The 25,401-nt window shown below is 47.0% G+C and overlaps 1 protein-coding gene across 1 annotated transcript in view; it reads right to left on the bottom strand.

The window, feature by feature from the left end:
- The window catches only part of LOC137432462 (zinc transporter ZIP4-like), a 93,345-nt gene that overhangs the window by 28,926 nt on the left and 39,018 nt on the right, over positions 1–25,401 (bottom strand). Inside the window, exons 4-5 of the mRNA XM_068124421.2 lie at positions 16,112–16,308; positions 514–705 (exon numbers count right to left, since the gene is read on the bottom strand). Coding sequence (XP_067980522.1) covers positions 514–705; positions 16,112–16,308 — 389 coding nt within the window. The remainder of the gene's footprint in view (positions 1–513; positions 706–16,111; positions 16,309–25,401) is intronic.

Raw genomic sequence — 25,401 nt, 5'->3', positions numbered from 1 at the left:
GACAAAAATATCATCTAGGGTGGTGCCAGCAGAGGTGCAGCATTGAGGAGCATCCCGCCTTGGGGCAGGGACCTTAACCCTAGATCGGTGTACCCCTGGGTATACACATTCTGTACGGATGGGTATATCCAAGGGTACATCTATCTAGGGTTAAATTGACTATCTCATCTACGATCATGTGAACACAAAAAACCTTTAGTATATTTTGTGAGTGTTGGCCTTTAGCAGCAGCAGTATAGCATTTTTATTGTGAAAACGTTTTTCTTGTTTTTCTTTTTGTTTTTCTTTTTTCATTTTTATTTTGCATTTTTTAAATTAAACCCATTTTTATTGTTAAATGTGAAGTAAATGCTATAATGATGTCACATAGTACAAAGGTAAGTTAAGTAAATGAAATGAGTTTAGTTTAGAGCATCCGGATATAACATAGACCTAATGGACCACATGCTGTTAACCGAATAAATAGGAATAAAAGTACTATAGATGCAATTTAAATTTTCGATGGAGACGTACCCCTTCTCCACAAAGTATCTGGAAGATGCGCTCCATAATGAAGAGGATAAGCATTCCAACGATTATTCCAAGGAGTGGCCAAATATATGCGTGATGCTTGATCGCATCACTAGCAGAATGTAAACCTGAAGATGATGGATCTATATGGTTAGTGTCATCATTCTGCCCATGACCTGGGTGGACACCGATCACCTGTAAATGTAAGAAAATAGATTGGTTAGGAGTCGTGAAACATATGATCATGTAATGTTAAGTTAATAATTTAATAAATCTTTGTTGGCATTGTGTTTATAAGAAAACATTATCTTATTTTCGAGCTATTGTGGAGGACTTGATGTCACTTTATGTATGCGTAACAGTTTTGGTTGAAGGGATGACTTTTGACCAACATTTTAGACTTAAGGAAGGGTAGGTTGATTGAATTGTGGTGCTTTTGTGGCCACCATATTCAATGCTCTTTTTTGACGTACGTATTATCGTGTATCTGCCCTGTACTGAACACAGCAGGGCGACACGGATGACCAAATGAGCTTTATACTCCGAGGCGTTCAGTCAAAATATAGCGGAGAATACGTGTGTGGGGTCATTGGGGGGGGGGGGGGGTGAGGAGGGGGAAGAGCTTACCTTCACAGGTCCACCCAGACTCTTCGAACCTGCGATAATCAACTCAAACCCGACACAGAATTTAAATGTACAAAAATACAAGCTTTATCTATCTATAATTCCACTAATCTCTGTGTGTGTGTGTATGTGTGTATGTCTGTGTGTTTGTCTGTGACCGCTGTTTCTCGACAACCACGGGTCCGATATACTTGAAACTTGCCAGGTATATTGCTGGGGACCCGAGGATGTGCCTTTTCAAGGTTTCATATTAATCGGACAAGTAGTTACCGAGCTATGTCCAAAAAACGATTCAACCAATCAGAGAGCAGCGAGTTATCACGTGTGCCGAACGTGGCGAACAGACTCTGCCTCGGACGGCACATTTGAGAGCGTATTCATTTATTTCACGTTGGCAAACTATGTTGGCGTTAAACTATCTGTCTATAATTCCAGTAATCTCTGTGTGTGTGTGTGTGTATGTGTGTATGTCTGTGTGTTTGTCTGTGACCGCTGTTTCTCGACAACCACGGGTCCGATATACTTGAAACTTGCCAGGTATATTGCTGGGGACCTGAGGATGTGCCTTTTCAAGGTTTCATATTAATCGGACAAGTAGTTACCGAGCTATGTCCAAAAAACGATTCAACCAATCAGAGAGCAGCGAGTTATCACGTGTGCCGAACGTGGCGAACAGACTCTGCCTCGGACGGCACATTTGAGAGCGTATTCATTTATTTCACGTTGGCAAACTATGTTGGCGTTAAACTATGTTTTAAAACTAATTAAAACTAATTTGCGATTCTTTCGCTTTCCTGCGCGTTTGTGCACGCGATGGCGATTTCTTTACCAAACTCCGCAAGCCGTTCGCTTTGGACCAAAACATTTCATGTAAATAGAGGGGGGGGGGATTGTCACCGTACTCGCAAGCCGTTCGCTTTGGACCAAACCATTCCATGTAAATAGAGGGGGGGGGGGATTGTCACCGTACTCGCAAGCCGTTCGCTTTGGACCAAACCATTTCATGTAAATAGAGGGGGGGGGGATATAATTTTAGATATATATATAGTACGGGCATGCCCTAGTCTATCTATAATTCCAGTAATCTCTGTGTGTGTGTGTGTGTATGTGTGTATGTCTGTGTGTTTGTCTGTGACCGCTGTTTCTCGACGACCACGGGTCCGATATACTTGAAACTTGCCAGGTATATTGCTGGGGACCCGAGGATGTGCCTTTTCAAGGTTTCATATTAATCGGACAAGTAGTTACCGAGCTATGTCCAAAAAACGATTCAACCAATCAGAGAGCAGCGAGTTATCACGTGTGCCGAACGTGGCGAACAGACTCTGCCTCGGACGGCACATTTGAGAGCGTATTCATTTATTTCACGTTGGCAAACTATGTTGCCGCTATGTTGGCGTTAAACTATGTTTTAAAACTAATTAAAACTAATTTGCGATTCTTTCGCTTTCCTGCGCGTTTGTGCACGCTATGGCGATTTCTTTACCAAACTCCGCAAGCCGTTCGCTTTGGACCAAACCATTTCATGTAAATAGAGGGGGGGGATTGTCACCGTACTCGCAAGCCGTTCGCTTTGGACCAAACCATTTCATGTAAATAGAGGGGGGGGGATATAATTTTAGATATAGATATAGTACGGGCGATTCAACCAATCAGAGAGCAGCGAGCTATCACGTGTGCCGAACGTGGCGAACAGACTCTGCCTCGGACGGCACATTTGAGAGCGTATTCATTTATTTCACGTTGGCAAACTATGTTGGCGTTAAACTATGTTTTAAAACTAATTAAAACTAATTTGCGATTCATCGTAACTGCGATATGCGACCTTCCGGACAGTCAAATGAGGACGTCACTTCCGGACTTACGGATAGTCATAGTGACGCTGAACGTGGCGAGCAGACGCTGCCTCGGACGGCACATTTGAGAGCGTATTCATTTATTTGACGTTGCAATCTGTGTTGATTGTTGTAAGGTACGATCGATTGTAGTACATACATATTTATATTTTGTACATATTCATTACGGGCACGTCACGGGTACGGGTACGGTACGGGTACGGGTACGGTATGGGTACGGTTCCGGGTACGGTACGGTTACGGGTACGCCACGTACGGGCACGTCCTAGTCTATCTATAATGCCAGTAATCTCTGTGTGTCTGTCTGTGACCGCTGTTTCTCGACAACCACGGGTCCGATATACTTGAAACTTGCCAGGTATATTGCTGGGGACCCGAGGATGTGCCTTTTCAAGGTTTCATATTAATCGGACAAGTAGTTACCGAGCTATGTCCAAAAAACGATTCAACCAATCAGAGAGCAGCGAGCTATCACGTGTGCCGAACGTGCCGAACAGACTCTGCCTCGGACGGCACATTTGAGAGCGTATTCATTTATTTCACGTTGGCAAACTATGTTGCCGCTATGTTGGCGTTAAACTATGTTTTAAAACTAATTAAAACTAATTTGCGATTCTTTCGCTTTCCTGCGCGTTTGTGCACGCTATGGCGATTTCTTTACCAAACTCCGCAAGCCGTTCGCTTTGGACCAAACCATTTCATGTAAATAGAGGGGGGGGATTGTCACCGTACTCGCAAGCCGTTCGCTTTGGACCAAACCATTTCATGTAAATAGAGGGGGGGGGGATTGTCACCGTACTCGCAAGCCGTTCGCTTTGGACCAAACCATTTCATGTAAATAGAGGGGGGGGATTGTCACCGTACTCGCAAGCCGTTCGCTTTGGCTTTGCGAATGAACCAAACCATTTCATGTAAATAGAGGGGGGGGATATAATTTTAGATATATATATAGTACGGGCATGCCCTAGTCTATCTATAATGCCAGTAATCTCTGTGTGTCTGTCTGTGACCGCTGTTTCTCGACAACCACGGGTCCGATATACTTGAAACTTGCCAGGTATATTGCTGGGGACCCGAGGATGTGCCTTTTCAAGGTTTCATATTAATCGGACAAGTAGTTAGCGAGCTATGTCCAAAAAACGATTCAACCAATCAGAGAGCAGCGAGCTATCACGTGTGCCGAACGTGGCGAACAGACTCTGCCTCGGACGGCACATTTGAGAGCGTATTCATTTATTTCACGTTGGCAAACTATGTTGGCGTTAAACTATGTTTTACAACTAATTAAAACTAATTTGCGATTCATTCGCTTTCCTGCGCGTTTGTGCACGCTATGGCGATTTCTTTACCAAACTCCGCAAGCCGTTCGCTTTGGACCAAACCATTTCATGTAAATAGAGGGGGGGGATTGTCACCGTACTCGCAAGCCGTTCGCTTTGGACCAAACCATTTCATGTAAATAGAGGGGGGGGGATATAATTTTAGATATATATATAGTACGGGCATGCCCTAGTCTATCTATAATGCCAGTAATCTCTGTGTGTCTGTCTGTGACCGCTGTTTCTCGACAACCACGGGTCCGATATACTTGAAACTTGCCAGGTATATTGCTGGGGACCCGAGGATGTGCCTTTTCAAGGTTTCATATTAATCGGACAAGTAGTTACCGAGCTATGTCCAAAAAACGATTCAACCAATCAGAGAGCAGCGAGCTATCATGTGTGCCGAACGTGCCGAACAGACTCTGCCTCGGACGGCACATTTGAGAGCGTATTCATTTATTTCACGTTGGCAAACTATGTTGCCGCTATGTTGGCGTTAAACTATGTTTTAAAACTAATTAAAACTAATTTGCGATTCTTTCGCTTTCCTGCGCGTTTGTGCACGCTATGGCGATTTCTTTACCAAACTCCGCAAGCCGTTCGCTTTGGACCAAACCATTTCATGTAAATAGAGGGGGGGGGGGGGATTGTCACCGTACTCGCAAGCCGTTCGCTTTGGACCAAACCATTTCATGTAAATAGAGGGGGGGGATTGTCACCGTACTCGCAAGCCGTTCGCTTTGGACCAAACCATTTCATGTAAATAGAGGGGGGGGATTGTCACCGTACTCGCAAGCCGTTCGCTTTGGCTTTGCGAATGGACCAAACCATTTCATGTAAATAGAGGGGGGGGGATATAATTTTAGATATATATATAGTACGGGCATGCCCTAGTCTATCTATAATGCCAGTAATCTCTGTGTGTCTGTCTGTGACCGCTGTTTCTCGACAACCACGGGTCCGATATACTTGAAACTTGCCAGGTATATTGCTGGGGACCCGAGGATGTGCCTTTTCAAGGTTTCATATTAATCGGACAAGTAGTTAGCGAGCTATGTCCAAAAAACGATTCAACCAATCAGAGAGCAGCGAGCTATCACGTGTGCCGAACGTGGCGAACAGACTCTGCCTCGGACGGCACATTTGAGAGCGTATTCATTTATTTCACGTTGGCAAACTATGTTGCCGCTATGTTGGCGTTAAACTATGTTTTAAAACTAATTAAAACTAATTTGCGATTCTTTCGCTTTCCTGCGCGTTTGTGCACGCTATGGCGATTTCTTTACCAAACTCCGCAAGCCGTTCGCTTTGGACCAAACCATTTCATGTAAATAGAGGGGGGGGATTGTCACCGTACTCGCAAGCCGTTCGCTTTGGACCAAACCATTTCATGTAAATAGAGGGGGGGGGGATTGTCACCGTACTCGCAAGCCGTTCGCTTTGGACCAAACCATTTCATGTAAATAGAGGGGGGGGGGGGATTGTCACCGTACTCGCAAGCCGTTCGCTTTGGCTTTGCGAATGGACCAAACCATTTCATGTAAATAGAGGGGGGGGGATATAATTTTAGATATATATATAGTACGGGCATGCCCTAGTTGAAGAAAATGCCGGTAACAAAAGAATGCACAGTAAAACTAAATTCCTAAATGGAGCACCCCCATGCAGACTCGTATACAACACAAAGGGGATACATAAATGACAGTAAATAATGCGTAGGTATGTACTCAGCTGCGAGCGACTTCTGAACCCCGTCGAGAATCGTCAAAACCCCCACGTCCTTGGTGGGAACAGCACGCTTTGCCGCGCAGCTCGTGAACGGGAACCAGGCCTCCGTGCACAGTTCGCTCCTCTAGCCGTCGAGCGCGCAGCGAGCAAGCCATGCCCATCCACTTGTCTCTGCTCCACACAGCACCACCGCCTCTCCGGTTCACTCGGCACGGCCCTCAGCTGTCACAAAGCCACGGCCAAACGCACCAGAGTCCACAAGCCGCGACCACCTTTCCTCACGATTGTCAAAACCCAAAGTTAGGGATATAAAATGCCGGCTGCACAGCACCAATGTCCCACGCAAGAGAGCAAAAATGCCACAGTCCGCTATGAACTCCCGGGTGTAAGGGGCAGAAAATGCCGGAACAACGTCTTTTGTCTTCAAGGCTCTGACGTCATCCCACGATGTCTCCGTGTCCGCTCCTATCAGCGAGTGCCATCTTAGCAGTCCTTGCTTGAACCAAATTCCAGACCAATCACTGCTCTTCGGGGCATGGCTTTACAGACCTCCTGTCTGCTCACCAGGTCGGTGGTATCAGCAGTAGTTTTCAATGTCCTGCTTCCAGTTGGTTTTTATTTAGTGTTATAAATGCGCGATTGCCTGGCTTTGTATGTGTGTGCTTTCTCATAAGGAACAGAGGAAAAATAACAGAGGCCATTACATACAGGGGATTAATTACCCATAATCCCCAACTAATTAACATAACCCCACCCCTCGTGATGGGAATGAAGATACACGCTTACACGACATACGGTCTACCGGATCCCTACTTATGATACATGGGGTTTCTTCTTCTTCACGACAGTCGGAGCACACTACCTATGCAAATCTACCTGGACTAAGGTAATCACTGCCTACTCCCTACAAACATAACAATATATTATTGATGACCTAATCATCTGTGATGGTATGGCCTTTGCACCAACTTTCTCAGTCCATTTAGTGATGGGTCTTTCACTATGCTAGTCAATTGGCAAAAATTAACTTCCAAAACCATAGATACATTGAGCTGTTCTCTTGCATCTCAACTCGTCATGATAAGGTGCTTACCATAAAATAACCACGGGTAGCTGAAATTTTGATGTACAATTATGCTGTCTTCTTTAAGCTCCTAATAATAACTCAGTATACATGCTTACATAGGATGCATCTTCGAGTACTTTAAGCTGGATATAGATTGTAGAAGAATGATTATGTCGGAACAATAGATGGACACCCTGAATCTCAAACAAGAGAGCAGGGCCTGTGTCTGGACATGTTTTGGGCATTTGACATAGCCAGGCACCTTGTTCTGTTTGCAATGCTTTGTGTATGTGGCACAATATGACATCTTCTTTCCTGGCTTGATGGTTTCCTTCACATACACTGTCAGTACATATCTCTAAATGGAATCCCATAATCTCCTTTTTAACACAGGCCTCAAGGCAATGCCTTGGGCTCAATCCTGTTCCTTACTGATCTCACTGAAGCTCATGAAACCCATTTTTATTTTTGCATTTGACTCCACATTTATTCTACATGATACCGCATCCCACCAACAGGCCATCAGCTGCTGCTCTCGAGAAAGGATCAAATGCTGATCTGACACTACAAATATGCTATTCTATCAAAGTAAGTATCATATTGTTATGTCTGGGGGTAGCACAATATCTAGAGCGAGATAGATCTGTGTAGGTAGGTATCCGACTGTCGTGATAGGGAATCTACCTGTAATAAGGCTGTGTTTAGGTGGTTTGTCGGGTAAGAGTATACCTGTGAACATACCAGGATGTTCGAGTGTTAGATAGAGTAGGGATTAAAGATAACAGCCCCTGTGTAGCCAAAGCTTTGTCCCTTATGGCACTGCACACCAACATAGACATTTAGACAGGCCCTTAGCGCAACATTAAATAATTCCCTTCCCTGACAAGGACTTCGAAAGAGAACAGGCAAAAGGAAACCAGGCCAGGACACCGCCGATGATGGCCACCGCCAGTTACACCTCCGACAGGCCTAGCCACATTGAGTGCCACGCGCTATGACCACGCTACAGGGAACGAGTGAAGGGCAGCGCGGTAGGCGCAGACCTCCAGCCAACGAGCGCGAGAGGCGCGAACCTGGAAGGTGCGGTGGAAGGCGCTGATTGGGGGGCGCGCCGAGGCTGACGTCACCGGGAGGTTATTTAAGGGCGCCCCAAATGCCATTTGCTCTGCTCTTCGTGCTTGGACATCATTCACTCTTCTTGCTTGCTCTTGGACATCCGGCGCTTCGTCTTGTGCAGCACGCTCTCTTCGTCTTGGCAGACCGATCGTGAGTGGAGATCAACCTCGTGTGGAGCAGCTAGCCTGCGTTGGACGCGTGGTGCTTGGAGCGAGGCCTTGTGGTGCTTGGAGCGAGGCCTGGTGGTGCTCGGAGGCGGTCAGAGAGGGCCGCGTGGGATGTCGATGGAGCCAAAGACACGACGAGGGACAGATAAGGCCGCACCCACGGAACATTCACAATTACATAACGGACGTTTTTCTTTTGTTAATCCATTCCTGTGTCTCATTTCTGTTGTTGAGTCTGGTGTGTGGGATCCCAACATAGGATTTACATTATTTGATTTCCGTCACGTTTCATTGTTATCGGGTGCCGGGAATAAATCTTTATTTTTGTACATTTGAAATCTTGTTTGTCGAGTACATTAATTCCCCACAGGATCGAAGCCGCGGTCGGCATGCCCCAGGTAAGCACTTTTGCCGCAGCTTTCCACTTCCCTTCCTCCTGCCGCGTTTCATAAGTAGAAGCCGCGTTTGGTCGTCGCCTCCATTAAAGCCGTTCTGGTCTTCCGCGGTCCCTGGTGTTAACCAAAGGGTCCGCACGACAATATTCTTACCCTGTTTCTCTGGAAGGATCATTAAACAAATTCAGCTATCTATTACTGCAATCAACCACCGGAAGAGATTCATGCTGTTTTACTTCTGGGCCTTACCATCAGCCATGATCTCTTCTGGACACACCATATTTCAAAAGTTGGCCTTCAAAGCTGGCTGCAGACTGGGCATCCTCCATTGTACCAAGACCTTTCATGGTAAATATGATCTCGGTCTTCTAGATCTTTGTGTATTGATCAATGGAGTACTGCTCTCTCCCATCTGAGCTGGTGCCTCACTTCACTCCTGTCTTTCCTAGATTCTGTGGAAATCCAAGCTTCAAAATTATTTGACATCTCCCGCAAAGAGCCAATATTTTAGTTTAAAAACTGCATTACACTAGCCTAACCTCGAGGGTGCGAATGATTATTGATGGCTTTGAGACGGCTATTATGAAACAAACAAAAAAATAGGCATGCTCTTGGTTTCTTCATGGCCAGATCCCATTTTCTCTATTTTTAGAGACTACCTTCCAAACTAAGCGTACATGTTTCAAAATAATATTGTCTAACAGTTTGTTTGTTTGGTTGTTTGTTCAATTTAGATGTTCATTTGTTGATGTATTGCATTTTCCCATCTCATTTAGTACCTTCACTTGTGTGGTTTTGTGCTGTGTTTTGCGTGTCCTTGTCCAGATCATGTGCTCTTTTGGGCCTCCTTCGTTCGGGTTTGCTATCCTTGTGTTTCATCCCCTTAATCTTTTCCTGTTCGTTAATTCCCCTGATTGTTGCCCTGCTGACCCATTGCCAAATCGTTTCTTTTTTACCCTCTGTCGCCTCACTCTTTTCGTGGGCCTCAATGTCATAGGGACAAAGAATCCAAAAATTAAAAAGATAAACAATAAATGGCATGACCATGGCAGTATATTCTTGACTCAAGATATTCATACGCTGGAGAAGTTCAGAATTTTATGGAAGAAGAATGTGCAAGAAGCTTCCTTGGATGCCTCCACAAGTCTTCGTAAGACGTCTTTACACCAAAACAGTCCAGCGGTCGATAAAAGATGCAAAATCGTCATCATGAGATGAGTTAAATACAATGTCATCGTTATTTCTGTATCCATGATACAATATTGGCATATTGCAGTTAAATAACTTATCTGCAAATAACCAAGATAGCAGTGAATTACATCTGAATAACTTCGCCATCCTACATTTCAAAACAATGCATCATCCCATTGGAGTTCTAGGAGTGAGAGGTTTTCTCTTGACGGAGATATTTTTGTATTTTCACGAGATTTTTTTTATCATAAGGGTGGAGGACAGAGTGTACAGTTATTACCTCCGCCATCAAAGGTGGATGGAGGTTATGTTTTCACCCCTGTCTGTTTGTCTGTCCGTTCGTTTGTTTGTTTGTGAACAAAATATCTCAAAAAGTTGTGGACGGAGTAGGACGAAATTTGGCAAGGATGTAGCGTATGTGACAAGGACGAAATGATTAGATTTTGGTGAAGATCCGGATTCGGATCCGGCTACTAGAATTTTTAAAGTGATTCTTCACCATTGGGAGATAGGGCCAAACACGATACATAGCAGGATATGTCAAAAAATTATGGATGGATCTGGACGAAACTTGGTGGACCGGTTGGGTATTTGACAAGGACGAATAGATTCGATATTGGTGAAGATCTGAATATGGATTCGGATTTGAGAATTATTTAATTTTTAAAGTAGAACGCCACTCAGTAGAGCGCATACTCCCGCCGTGGGTCAAGTTGGAATAATACGTTTTGTTTAACATCCCCTCTCCCCAAAACAATAAATGAAAAAGAAAGTAGGCCCTAACTTTCAGAGAATTTATTTTGATATATCTCGGAATTAGAGGAGAAAAACATCATTTAAGAATAAGAATAAAAGCTTTAATGCAGTAAAACAGAAAAAAAAATTCCTGGATCCGGAATAATATCCTGAGCTTCAAGAAATCAACGAAGACCTGAGATCAACGAAGAAACTATATAAATTCAAGGAAACTTCCCTTGCAGTGGCTTTTCTTCCAAGACATTTCTAGAGAAGCCATCATATGTCATCTGGCCTTCACTTTGTCAATTTTAGCTCTTTCGGGGTCTGGTTTGTCGTCTGGTGTTAACTCATCAGTACCGAAATCTGACTTGATACTTATCATAATTTTTGTGAGTCAGTCATTTGCCTTTTGATTCCAGGCTGGAGGCCAAGGAGGAGCTATTTGTCATCAGAATGTGTGAGGTGGCTGTCCAGTCTCATGACGACAGTTTTGTTTGCTACTTCTAGTTAGACTGTATCACTTCCTCCTTGTCTTGGCAACTGCAGAAAATTAATACTGGCTAGTTGTTTTCTTATCCTTGTGCCTAATATTTGCATTGTGGTTATTATTGGATTTCCAAGGTGTAAGCTGGAAGCCTGTTGTTGTTGCTGGAATTATTTATTTATTTTGGGATTATTCAGCCAAATCTTGTCTCTCGTATTTCTTTGACACCATAACAGTGATAGATTTTAACCTTCACAGGAGTGTTCCAAGTCATCATATCTAGTGCATATCCTTCAATGAATCTGATTGGGGCAAATGCTTGACCGCCACGTAGGATTTGTGCATATTTTTTCAAAGATGTCAAGAACCGCAGAACCGATCAATTAGAAAACCTCATTTTAACATTGTGTGAGAGAATAATCTCTGTGAAATGAAAAGACCAGTACGAGCTAATTAAGATTAACTGTTTTTGACATCAGAAACATCATAGATTTTGATGGAGAAAACTGGTCGATATAGTTTATATGCGATAGCGATTATGATTTGAACACTTGTGACAACACCCCATTAATTATTTTGCAGCAACTATGATGGCATCCAATACATCTGAAACACTATAGTGTCTATTTTGACAAGAACTTGCAATATTCCTCCACGCATGGTTTCAGACTTCCTTTCTGGTCGCAGTCAACGTGTGGCCCTGAATGGAATTCTCTCTTCTCCCCTTCCTGTTCAGGCTGGAGTTCCCCAAGGCAGTGTTCTGGGCCCTGTGCTTTTTCTGGTCTTCATCAATGATCTCTCCGACTCTCTGGAAAATCCTCTCTATCTCTTTTCTGATGACTCCACTCTCTGCCGCTCCATACATCATCCCTCAGATCAGCAGTCTGCAGCCTCTTCACTCTCTGCAGACCTGGACATAATCACAGATTGGTCAAACAAGTGGAACATGTCTTTCAATCCTGACAAATCTCACACTCTCACTTTGTCTCTCCGAAAAGACCGTCTGGACAACCCTCCCATCTACTTTCTGAACAATCCTCTTGAAGAAGTTCTGTCACTCAAGCTTTTGAGTCTCACTATCTGCCATGATCTTTCCTGGGAAAACCACATTTCCAAGCTGGCCTCAAAAGCCAGTCGCTGACTGGGCATCCTCCGTGGTGCGAAGTCCTTTCTGGGCACTTCTGAGCTCCTCACCACATACAAGGCTTTCATCCGCAGCTCAAGGGAATACTGTTCTCCCCTCTGGCTGGTGCTCCTGCCTCACACCGACCTCTGCTTCACGTGGTTGAAACCAAAGCATTCAGAATTATTGGAATCTCCCGAGATGAAGCTGATTCTGAGGGCCTTTCTCTCTCTCACCGCAGGCTGGTAGGTGGTCTTTCTGTCTTCTACCGACTCCTCTCCGGTCTAGCTCCCCCCTGCTCTTTCTGTGCTCTGACCCCCAAATATTCCTGCAGGACACACAAGATATACCAGCAACCCTCTCCTGGTGAAACTGCCAAATCAAGACTGTCTGCTCACCTTCACTCTTTCATTCCTCTTTTCTCCCGCGTCTGGAACAAACTCCCTCACTCCCTTCAATCCCACTCCTCCCTCCAGGTCCTTAAAACAGCTGTTCACCACCATCTCTTATCTTCCCCCATCCAAAACCTTGATCTTTTCTACCCCCGTTAAAACACACCAAATCCGCCTCTTTAAATCCTCAACTTCTTTCCTGTAATTCCTAAAAGTGTTCATTTGCTTTATACCATGTACCCCTCCCTCCTTCCCCAGCCCTCCCCCTTCCACAGATCTACCGACGTCCCTGTTCTCTTCTGTTCTTGTGCTTGTGTACGTCCCTCTCTCCCCCTCTTGTTTCCCGCTCCCTTCATTGCATGTTTTATGTGTCTGTGCATGTTTTCATGTTCAATGTGTTAGCTCTTACACGAGCCTCGATTCTGTATTTAAAAAACAAAAAACAACAACTTTATTTTATAGGCCAGTTATGCCAATTTCAGAAATGATAAATTTGAAGGTGTGTCATGGTTCATCTTTTCAACTCTGAGCACTAATGCTTGTAAGCTTTGATATCTGCTAGCAACATTTGTTATTATTATTTATGTTAAAAACATTATTGTGGTACATGTTACAACATTTGCGTCTACCCCCAAACTGTACAATAAACTTTTCCAAGAAGATGACTTGAAACCATTCGCTTTCTTTCAATGCCATACACATTAGTTTTTTGTTTTTTTTTTGGAATGGATGTTATGATATGTATAATGTATATATATACCATCATGTCGCACCGCCGTTACGGCGTTGGTGTTCAATTCTTGTGAACCCGCTTGTGGCTATACAGTCCGAGTGGCGATTTGCATCGGCGTCCACAAGTTGTACAAATCCATTTAGAGTCGGCAGGCACCGGTTGCCGCTCGCGTTCCTTACGTTTTCTGCGGCTTCTTTGGCGACATCTATAGGCCCTACGACCCTTTTCCGCGGAGTCGCATCGTGTATGGATCAGGCTACACCATTTCGGTCGATCACTGGACAGAGCTTGTAAATTGTCGAGCGGGATGTCACATTCTTTCAAATGTGCACGCAGTGTATCCTTGAAACGCAGTTTGGGCCGACCCACTGATCTCTCTCCTTTCGTGCAGTTCTCCCATAAAAATAAAACGTGGGATCCTGTCTGCGTCCATCCTCAACACATGGCGCTGGGCCTTTTGCAGGGTGCATGTGATGGATTGCATTTCAGCTCGCTCGAGTACTTCCGTATCCGGCACGAGATCGGACCAATGGATGCCTAGAATTTGTCGTGGGCATCGGGAGTGAAAGCCATTCGGTCTGCGAAAGTGGCGTGCATAGCAATTCCAAGATTCGGCTCTGTCCAGGAGAGAGGGGATGACAAATGCTTTGTACACGGCCAATTTTGTGTTCACTTTGAGCGCACGTTCTTTCCAGACTCTGCTGTGGAGTCGGGCAAACGAAACACTCGCTTTGCGGATTCTTTGGTCGATTTCCTTGTCCATGGTTGCGGTATTCGATAAGCACGTGTCCAGGTACGTGAATTCTTTTGTGACTGACAATACGTGACCCCCGATCGTAATTGCTGGTTCAAGGTACGGGCTTCCCGGCGCTGGTTGGTACAAACCCACGGTCTTTTGCAAACTGATAACCAGACCAAACGCCTCCATGGCCTCAGCAAAACGGTCAACGATACGCTGCATTTCCTCTTGTATGTGGGCAATCAAGGCTGTATCATCGGCAAACAGCAGGTCACGTATTACCATGGTCTTGGTCTTTGTGTAGGCTTTTAGACGTCGGAGGTTGTAGAGGTTTCCGTCAGCACGAGAACGGACGTGTATGCCAGGCTCCAGATCGTTCGAGGCACGCTCGATAGCCGCCGCTAGATAGACCCCAAGCATGGTTGGCGCAAGCACACAGCCTTGTTTTACTCCCGTCGTAATGCTGAATACGTCCGTCTCATCCCCGTCTACCGCCACTTTGCCTCTCATTTTGTCGTGAAAACTCCGCAGCAACTTGATGAAGTGGTCTGGACATCCATAGCGAGCAAGAAGTTTCCAGAGTGCGTCTCTGTTCATCGTGTCGAAGGCCTTCGTCAGGTCGACAAAGACCATGTACAAATCCTGGTTTTGTTCCATTGCTTTTTCCTGGATTTGCCTCGCTGTGAACACCATATGAATTGTGCTCCTATTTGAATGGAAGCCGGACTGTGATTCCGGAAGCGTTGCCTCACTGATATTGTCCACCAGTCGATTGAGCAGCAGTTTCGCGATGACTTTGCCTGTTATGCTCAACAACGAGATTCCGCGGTGGTTTCCACAATCTGAGCGATCGCCCTTTCCTTTGAACAAAGTGATTAATTTTGTGTCACGCCATTCTTGAGGAACATCCCCGGCCTCCCAAATTTCATTGAACAACACCGACAACGCTGTACCCAGATCATGGCCTCCATACTTCAACAGCTCGATCGGAATACCGTTCGAACCAGGGGGCTTTTCCACATTTGACCTGTTTCACAGATTTTGCGATTTCGTCTGGTGTTAGTGGATGTGCCACGTGGTTCTGAATTGGACGCTGTATTATCATGTACATATCATGTCAATTATGATATGTACATGATGATCAAACGAACATCATCAATGATTTATCGAGGTAAATGTGGCGTGCATCCCACATTAGGCAAACTGAGCATGTGGGCAGCATGAGCGCTAGCGGACATTTCTGTGTTCCAGGTTACTGAAAGGAGTGCCGATAAACATGGTCTAATGAAACAATGGTTATCCATAAGTATACTAGCTGGTGGTACCTTCATTCTTGAAGATGGATCTGACTTACTACTTTATTAATTTGATATTGCCCATTGTGATTGAAACTTTAAGTTGAATTTGAAGTGCATTTAATTCTGTTTGTCGAGATTTTGGGTACATACCGTGCACGTCTGTGCACCAATAAGTCATCGAAATGGTAGGATGATTAATAAAATAGGCAATGTTACACAGTTACGATGTCCCGGGATTTGCTTGGCTCTTGTGCGCCCACGTAAAAGAGTCGACCGTATCAGTTGCGTTAAAATGTTATCTCGTGCATTTGGCGCTCAGTCGGAAGAACTCAGAACCATTCGGATGTGTTACTGTGACTGAACCACGATGACCTGGTCCTCAGACCCCCAAACCCCCAAGATCGTGATCATGTGATGAAAAACCCTCAATCTCTATAAAACGCACTAATAGCGATTGTAACAATTTGAATATGAAATTGCAACTCGTGCTTTCTTAGCCCAATACATGGTTGATGCAGGGTTAAGACATTTGTAAGCAAAGCCAAAACATTCTTTAAAACCACCAAACAAGATGTCTAAGGCACTTTTCCAGTGGGTGGTATAGTAAATGCAGACAGACAATCAGCCACCTGTGGGACAAGGTGGAATATAGCATCTCCAGTGAGACAGCCAATGGCAAGACCAATAGCAAACTGCAGCACTGGAGACGTCATGGAGAAGCCTGCGGTCCCCGTGGAAGATTTACCGCAAGAGCACAGCAAGATGGATGCTCCCGTGAACGAACAGCAGCAAACGACTACAACTGCTAATGTTCCATAGCCATATACTGTGGGAGGGATGACAAAGATAAAGAAAAATCTAAAGAGACACAGTGATGAATATACCAAGTAATGCACTTCATAAATCACATAACAGGCCATCTTGGGCTGAGTTTAGAACTGTAATGTCATGCTGTGATTAGATTATTACTTTAATATAAATTTTCCCAATCCAGATGTATGCCTCCACGTATTTACAGGTGTCGTCAACGCAAAAATTTGTTAGCCTGCAATCTTACATATAACATGTACACAAGCAAATTCTGAGTGAGGTCGAAATCACGACAATGTAATGATGCTGTGCATGATGTTGAAGTGCGGTGCTATGCGCACGACTTGTTTGCCAAGAAGATAAGCAACAACGCGGGTAACCAAAAAGAGTCTTTATTCCAAAGCTCAACTATAGCACTGACGTGCTCGGGGCTGCGCACCCCGTGTATATCCCGAGGCCACGCCTACCCCTCGGGCGTGGCCGACACCCTCTTGGTGCGCGGAATGATGTCACCGCGCCAGCGCGCCATCGTGTCCGCCACACGCGCCCCCCCAGAATTCCCGCGCACCTGAAGGGTCAGTTTGCGGGGCAAACGGATGACCCGGCCGAAGCACCCTCTGGCGGCTGGCGGCGTCTGGGTTACCGGGATGTCATCTGGGATGCCTCCGGCGGCACCTGGGATGGGTGCAGGACCGGGGGGGGGGCGTGCCGGCGGGACTGGGCGGTGCCGGAGGTCTGCCCGCCGGGGGGCGGCCCCGACGCGGGGGCTGAGCCACTGGCGGGAGGTGGTCCACGTCGAGGTGGGCCGGCTTGAGGAGGTCCATGAAAACGCGGTCAGGAGTACCGCCGATGTCGAGGGTGAAGTGTTTCGCCCCGGTCTCCAGCACGCGGAAGGGCCCATCGTACGGGGGCCGCAGCGGTGTCCGGTGGGCGTCGTGGCAGACGAACACGTACTCCGCCGTGCGAAGCTCCGGGGCGACGTGCGTTGGCGGGCACCCATGGTGCGCCGTCGGCACCGGGGCGAACCTCCGGGTGGTCTCCTGCAGTGCGGAGCACTGCTGCACCACGGACCATGGTGCCGTGGAGTCGGGGAGAAACTCGCCCGGCACCCGCAGCGGTTGTCCGAAGACCAACTCCGCCGTGGATGCGCGCAGGTCGTCCTTGGGCGCCGTCCGGAGGTCCAGCAGGACCCAGGGGAGCCTGTCGACCCAGCCGCCGTCGCGGAGGGTGGCCCGGAGCGCGGCCTTCAAGGAGCGGTGGAAGCGCTCGCAAAGGCCGTTGGCCTGGGGGTGGTAGGCCGCTACCGAGTGCCGGCCCGGGCGTTTCCCGACTTGCCAAACGAGCACGGCGGGCAACAATTCCTAGCCTTGTGGCCAAACCTGGCGTGGAAACGGCACCAGGTTTGCGGCGGAGGCGGAGGCCGCGGCTTTCGCGGTGGTGGTGGGCGGGGCGTGGCGGCGGCCACGAGGTGTGCATCGGCATCAGCCTCGGGATCCACGAGGTGTGCAGCAGCATCAGCCTCGGGATCCGCGACGGCCGCACCGACTCTCGCCCGCATGTCACAAGCCGCAAAAAACTTGTCCTTTATTTTGGAACCGGCCAACGCGAGGCGTACCTGTGCCGGTAGCTGGCATAGAAAGAGCGCCCGGAATAAAAAAAATCCGGGGCTTTGTCACCCAGCAGCAACAGCATGTATTCCATCCGGACCGATGGTCATGTGTCGCCGAGTTTGGGAAGGTCCAGGAGGCGGTCGGCCCGTTCACACTCCGTGAGGCCGAACGTGGCGATGAGGAGACGCTTGAGCGCCTCGTACCTGTGGTCGGCCGGTGGGATCCGCAGGACGGACACGACTCGGGCGGCTGTGCTGGGCCCGAGGGCGGCGATGACGTGGTAATAACGCGTCTCATCCGCCGTTACGCCTCGAAGTTGGAACTGTGCCTCGGCCTGCACGAACCATACCTCGGCCTGAGCTTCCCAAAACTCAGGGAGCTTCACTGCGACCGCGTTGTTTGACATGGCGCGTTCTGTTGGTCAGCGGCGGCTGAACCAGCGTCGAGGTCACCAGTGAAGTGCGGTGCTATGCGCACGACTTGTTTGCCAAGAAGAAAAGCAACAACGCGGGTAACCAAAAAGAGTCTTTATTCCAAAGCTCAACTATAGCACTGACGTGCTCGGGGCTGCGCGCCCCGTGTATATCCCGAGGCCACGCCTACCCCTCGGGCGTGGCCGACACCCTCTTGGTGCGCGGAATGATGTCACCGCGCCAGCGAGCCATCGTGTCCGCCACAATGTAACCTTTCTTCAAACCAAAGACCTCAGAATTTTGCTCTTTGGTCATGGAATGGTACTGCTTAGGGCTTTCAGAGTAAGAAACCTGCACGGACATCTTGGCATGGCTTGCAGAAATGTAACAGGAACTTTTTCATTTGTCTAATTCCTGTATTGCAAGGCTAACCCCTAGTCAGGTTCACTATGTTTTTTCGTTCAAAACTTTTGGAGATGAGCAAAACTATACATTTTTGGAATATTCAGAGCATGAGGAATCCAAAAATTAATGTTGGCATTTGCGTAGACACCTTTGCGAAAATGACACTCAGGACAGTGATGAAGATCTGTAAAAGCATATTCCTGAACGATATAGACCTAGTAGATCCTGTGTATAGGACTTATAGTTCAATCTGATACTAACAAGGCTGCTTTCTTGCTTTATAAACCCATACCTATAACTTCAAAGGACTTGCAATATCATGTATTATGTAAAGCAGTTATATCACAAATATAAAGACAATGGTTTTCAATTACCTTTGTTTGTTGCTTTTCTATAGTCCAGAGCACTATTTTGAGGCCTTTATTGGATTCCTTGACCCAGAAAACATAGGATTAGCATATTTAATGAAGTTCCTAGGTTGACTAGAAGCCGAGATAGCGCAAAACATGTATTTTATGGCGGCCATTTTGAAAATCCAAAATCTGTGTCGCTGAAAATGCCAACATTGATTTTCGGATTCTTCATGCTCTGATGATTCCAAAAAAGTACAGGTTTGCTAATCTCCCAAATTTTTGAACAAAATTACATTTGTTAACATAGTGAACTTGACTACCCCGCTCTAGCAGGGAAAATGGCCTTAAAATGCCTGTTGTTGTAGTTCCTGTATTGCTGTATTTAAGTCGATTTTTATGTCGTCTGTTGGTTTACCTTGTACGATGTGCACTTGGCACATTTATCTTGGCCAAATTCCATTTGAATGCTATCGGAGTGTCATTTCACTAGCTTCAGTTGTGCTGCCAATTTTTTGACGATAAGAAAGCGCTTAACGTCATCCATGTGCAGTAGATGTGTTATCTTTCTTGTCTCTTTGAACATTCTTTTATTGAATGTCATGGTGTATCCGTGTCCTTGCTCATAAATGAGGTTGCTTATTGAGTCAAGGGCAAGGCAAAACAGGAAGGGTGAAAGGCTGTCACCTAGGAATCTTCACGCCTGGTATCTCAATCTTTACTTCCAAGTGCTCTAATAGCAATGCGGTATTCCAGTGTTCCATTGCTCTCTTAATCAGTATAATCGTTATTTGGGGGGTTTATCTTTTATGCATGTATACATTTTATTATCCACGAATGTGGGACACCATCACTTATTTCTAGTCTATCCAGGCTGTAGACAATTTGGTTCTTGATTTACGGTTTTTTTTATGCCTCCATCCCCGAAGGTGGCCGGAGTCATGTTTTTGGGTTGTCCGTCCGTCCGTTCATCCATACGGGCTAAACCTCGTTTTTCTCAGCAACCACATGGCTGATTGAGACGAAATGTTCAGGGTAGGAGTGACACCTATGCAGAATGTTTTTTTATGACTATTGTGTATTGTGACGTCATAGGTCACGTGGTATGGCAGCCATCTTGGATTAAATGCAAATAATTAAAAATATATTTCTCGGAAATCGCTGAATGGAAAAAATTGAAACTTGGCACATTTTCAAGTACTCCCAATGGGGAAACAAAAGCATGATAATGATGACATCATAGGTGAAGTGGTATACCAGCCAAAAATGTTTTAATCAAATTCTTATCCTAAAAATCTGAAATTACATGCACATGTTCTATGACCCATTTGTATTGAAATATTTAAATTTGTACCTGTACATTTGCAAACCATTTGCAAACCTGTACATTTGTATTGACATCGTAGGTCGCATGGTTCGGCAGCCATATTGGATTTAACCTAAAACCTTAAAAAAACATCTCCCAAACCACCAAATCGATTGACTCGAAACTTTACATGTGTCATTGACTAGGCATGGTGATTCAAAGTTGATCACAAAAATATCATTGGTCACATGGTGTGGCAGCCATATTGGATTGAAGGAAAATATTAAATAATTATATCTCTTAAACCGCTTACCCTATCGATGCGAAATTTTACAAATATCATCTAACACCATTGTTGCATATAGTTTGAAAATGATGATGTCATAGGTCACGTAGTTTGGCAGCCATCTTGAATATAAAACGAATTCTTGAATTTGACCTCCGCTTCCGGTCCCTCGAGCGAGGAAGTGACTTCGACCTCTGCACGGCATCAAAGTTTAAGTATTTTCTCATTCATGTCTTTGTCAAATTTCCACTCGTTATTTTATTGTGTATGTGTTACTGTATGTTTCTAGTTAGTGTTGGTTTGCAATTCGTGCAAACTTATTTGTAATTAATTGTTTTCTGTTCGCACCACGTGCACGGCCTGGTAACTTGAGGCTTCCCTCCCCCATCCGTGTTTTGTGAATTTAAGTTCTTTCCTTCGCTGTACTGCTTATTTCTTAGATTTTCTCTTCTCCCCCTCACTTCCCCGAACATCTACCCTTTGTCTAACGTTTTGAATACAAAATTTTTTCTTATTATTATTTCCTTCTCTCCTCGCAGACACATGCTTGTTGTCTCGCCCTGCCCCCTTTATCTCCTTTTCTTCCACCTCTTCCTTCCATCTCCAGCCGATACTCGCCTTTCCAATTCTAGTTTCCTCCATCTCATTGAACCCTTTCTCCTTTCTCTGATCCACGCCCTCACTTCAGGGACTTTTCCAAGATTGTTTTTCACGGTTATGTTTAAATATGTTTAAACTTTCCCATGCAGTGTTTTATTCAGTGGTTTATTACAACACGCTGTTTCTCTTCCTATTTAAAAGGCTTTTTTTCAATTTCCTCATCAAATCATTCCATTTCCAAAAAAAAAATTCAATCTCTTACAGTCATTCCTTTCTACATTCTCTAAACTCACCTTCATTCCACCCATCCTCTATCATTTTCAAATGGATCTCTGACTTGAAAATCACAATAAACCCAGTTTGTAATAAATGTTCGTTTTTCATTAATTAGTGGGAATCACGTGAACGCACGATGGAGAATCTTGTGAACAAGCAAAGTGATTTGGACATCTGCCAGAATCAATTTTGTGTTTTTAGGCAACAAATTAAATGTTAAAAATACTAACAATGGCTAAAAACCCAACCAACATGAGCAAATGAGCATGATGAATGAACAGTAAAAGGAAAAGCATTGGAAACTTGAATCCAAAAATCAATATTCTAGACATCCGACTGATTTTGCTTGATCCCATCACATGGTTTAAATGACATTTGACATTTCACCTTGGGTCAAGGTAAGTAAAGTCAAGTACATGTCAAAGGTCAGTTAATATCAAGACCATGTCAACAGAAAACAATAAGCAACATATTTTTCCAGTTTAGGATCCAGCAGAACACATTTGAGATGGTAACTAATGATTGGCATTCAATAATAATGCGAAGTGATGGGATTTACGTGTATGGTGAAGACTATATGTTAATTATGCATATTTTTTCTCTAATTAGGTCATTTGCTTACTAATTTGCATATTGCAAACACCTGAGAGGGCAAATGACAAAACAAATGTCATAATCAATGTTCCTTGTGGAATTTGCCACATTTTGGTACCAAGGTCGATATACTTTGAATGAAGTATGGTCACTGTAATAATGACGTTTGAACTTTGACCTTGAGTCAAGGTCACTAAAGGTCAACAGCAAAAAATGGCGACATCATTTTTTCCGATTAGTAGGACCCAGTAGAATACATTTATAGTGGCTGGCCAAAATTAATATGAACTGCACACGAACTTGAAATTGAGTACATAGGTCCCCCGCCACTAAATCATCCACTTTCTAAACTCCCCCCTCGCCCCTCCCCTCCAAAACTCCCTCCTTACTCCTCCCCTCTAAATCTCCCCCCTCACCCCTCCCCTTCAAAACTCCCCCCTCACCCCTCCTCTTCAAAACTCCCCCCCACCCCTCCCCTTCTAATCTACCCCCCTACTATCTTTCTCCAATTCTCCCCCCTCCCCCCTCCTCTCCCTTCCATCACATACCTCAACCTCCTCCAACCTTCGAATTTGCTCTGCCCCTCCCCCCCCTCAAACAACACCTCACTGTGCCTCTTCCCATCACCATCAAACCTTTTTTCCGCCTCATCTTTCCCTTTCTCCTAACTCTTCTACAATCTCCGACACACTATCAACAGCTCTCCCTACCTCCCCCTCTCACACCTCATCTTACCCTACCCCTCACCTCCCCTGTCCTGTACCCGATGCTCCCCCTCCCTCTTCCTTAACGGTATGAACCTCAAACATCCGGGGCCTTTGCTCAAACCTGATTGATCTCCCCAAACAGGTTGCTTCTGACAAACCAGACGTAATCTGCTTAACAGAAACTTTCCTTCTTCAAGATGTCTCTGATTCCTTAATATCTCTTCCTGGTTACTCCCTCCTCCAGTATGATATACTTGAGCCTCGTCCTGGTGGTGGGGTTGCTATCTTTATCAAAAACTCTGTTCCTCACTCTCCTTGCACTGCCCTCTCTCCATCCCACCCCCAGGAGCACCTCTGGCTACAGCTTCCTCTCCGCTCCCACCTTTTGTTCAGATGTGTGTTGTACCATACTCCAAACAGTGATGATGTGGAGCTATGCTCTCACGATAAAGCCGGACAAAATGGACGACACCAGGAACGAAGTTTCACTGAGCTATTTATTCTAGCTCAACTCGAAAGAACTCAAAAGCACTGAATAGCCCGTTAACACGGGCGGCAATTTATATCAAAAGTTCACCACACAAAAGCCACGCCTCTCAGGCGGGGCGTGTTATGCAAAAAAGTCAGCCACGCCTCTCAACGGTGCGTGGTATGCAAATCGAGAGTCCGCCCGGGCAAGGCAAGTCCGGACATGTCCGGGCGAGTCCGGGCAAGTAACCGCCTGCCGGTTACGTCATCGGCCGGTGCAAGGTGATTGTGTCATGCTTCCGGTAACCGCTACATGCGCCCCCCCAGAATTAACTTGCACCGGGAGAGTCAGTTTGAGGGGGGTCTTGATGACCCGGCCGAAACGACCCCTGGCGATTCGTGTGGGAGTGGTAGGTGGCGTGGCGGTGGATGGTCGGGCGGGGGGCTTGGTTGACGGGGGACGGCCCCGTCGTGGAGGAAGGGCCAACCATGGAGGTTGGTCGAGGTCCAAATGGGCCGGCATGAGGCGGTCCACGGAGATGCGGTCAACTGTCAACTTCTATCCACGGAGATGCGGTTTGCCGCCGATGTCAATGATGAACGACTTGTCGTCCCCCTTCAGGACCCGGAAAGGTCCATCGTATGGTGACCGGAGCGGTCCCCGGTGTGCGTCGTTCCGGATAAAAACGTACTCCGCAGTGCGAAGTGCTTGGGGGGACGTGGGGTTGGGGGCAGCCGTGGTGGGACGTGGGCACGGGGGCAAATCTCCTGGCGGCCTCCTGGAGGACCGAGCGTTGGCGAGCCGCGGACCAGGGGCCGGTGGCGTCAGGGATGAACTCGCCCGGCACGCGCAGTGGCTGGCCATAGACCAGCTCGGCGGTGGAAGCCTGGAGGTCCTCTTTAGGGGCTGTTCGGAGGCCCAATAGGACCCACGGGAGCCTGTCAGCCCAACCGTCGTCCTGGAGGCTGGCCCTGAGAGCGGCCTTCATCGAGCGGTGGAACCACTCGCACAAGCCATTGGCTTGGGGGTGGTAGGCCGTGGTACGGTGTAGCTTGACCCCCAAGGCCTGGGCGACCGCGCCCCAAACCTCGGAGGTGAATTGCGGGCCTCTGTCAGAGGAGATGTCCGAGGGGGTGCCGAAACGGGCAATCCAGGTGCCAATGAAGGCCTGCGCCACGTCGGCGGATGTTGTTGATGCCAGCGGGATGGCCTCCGGCCACCTGGTGGTCCTGTCCACCATCGTGAGGAGGTGGGTGAAGCCCCGCGAGGAGGGAAGGGGTCCCACCAGGTCCACATTGACGTGGTCGAAGCGCCGCGCGGGCACGTCGAATGGTGCCAACGGGGCCTGGGTGTGCCGGTGGACCTTTGCGCGCTGGCAGGCGACACAGGCATTGGCCCAGTCGCGGACGTCCTTACGGAGCCCGTGCCAGACGAACTTTGCTACCACGAGCTTCTGCGACGCTTTCCGGCCCGGGTGGGAAGGGCCGTCAAAAATGTGCCGCTGCCATCCGGTGGGCACGATGGGGCAAGGTTGGCCCAGGGAAACGTCGCACAGGAGAACTGTGCCTGTGTCCTCGAAGGGGATGTCGGCCAACCGCAGGCCTGTGTCCGCTGTCCGGAGGGCTTGCACCGTGGGGTCGGCGGTCTGTTCGGCCGCCATGCGGGCGAAGTCCACACCGAGGTGGACGGCGTTCGCGCCGGAGCGGGAGAGGCAATCGGCCACAGCGTTGTCCTTGCCCGTGACGTGCCAGATGTCCGTCGTAAATTCGGACACGGCGGAGAGGTGGCGCTGCTGGTGGGCCGACCACGGCTCTGCAACCTTGGCCATGGCGAAGACCAGGGGTTTGTGGTCCACAAACGCCGTGAACGGGTGGCCCTCTAAAAGATGGCGGAAGTGGCGAACAGCCAGGTAAAGGCCGAGGAGCTCGCGGTCGAAAGCGCTATACTTGCGCTCGTTAGGGCGAAGCTGCCGGCTGAAGAAGGCCAGCGGTTGCCAAGCCCCGTTGACCCACTGTTCATGCACGGTGCCCACCGTGTAGTTGGAAGCATCCGTGGCGAGGGCGATGGGTGAGTCGAGCGCCGGGTGCGCCAGC

This window comes from Myxine glutinosa, chromosome 8 (assembly GCF_964187855.1).
Source record: "Myxine glutinosa chromosome 8, kmMyxGlut1.1, whole genome shotgun sequence".
Taxonomy (NCBI): Eukaryota; Metazoa; Chordata; class Myxini; order Myxiniformes; family Myxinidae; genus Myxine; species Myxine glutinosa.
This window is presented reverse-complemented; position numbering and strand designations above follow the sequence as displayed.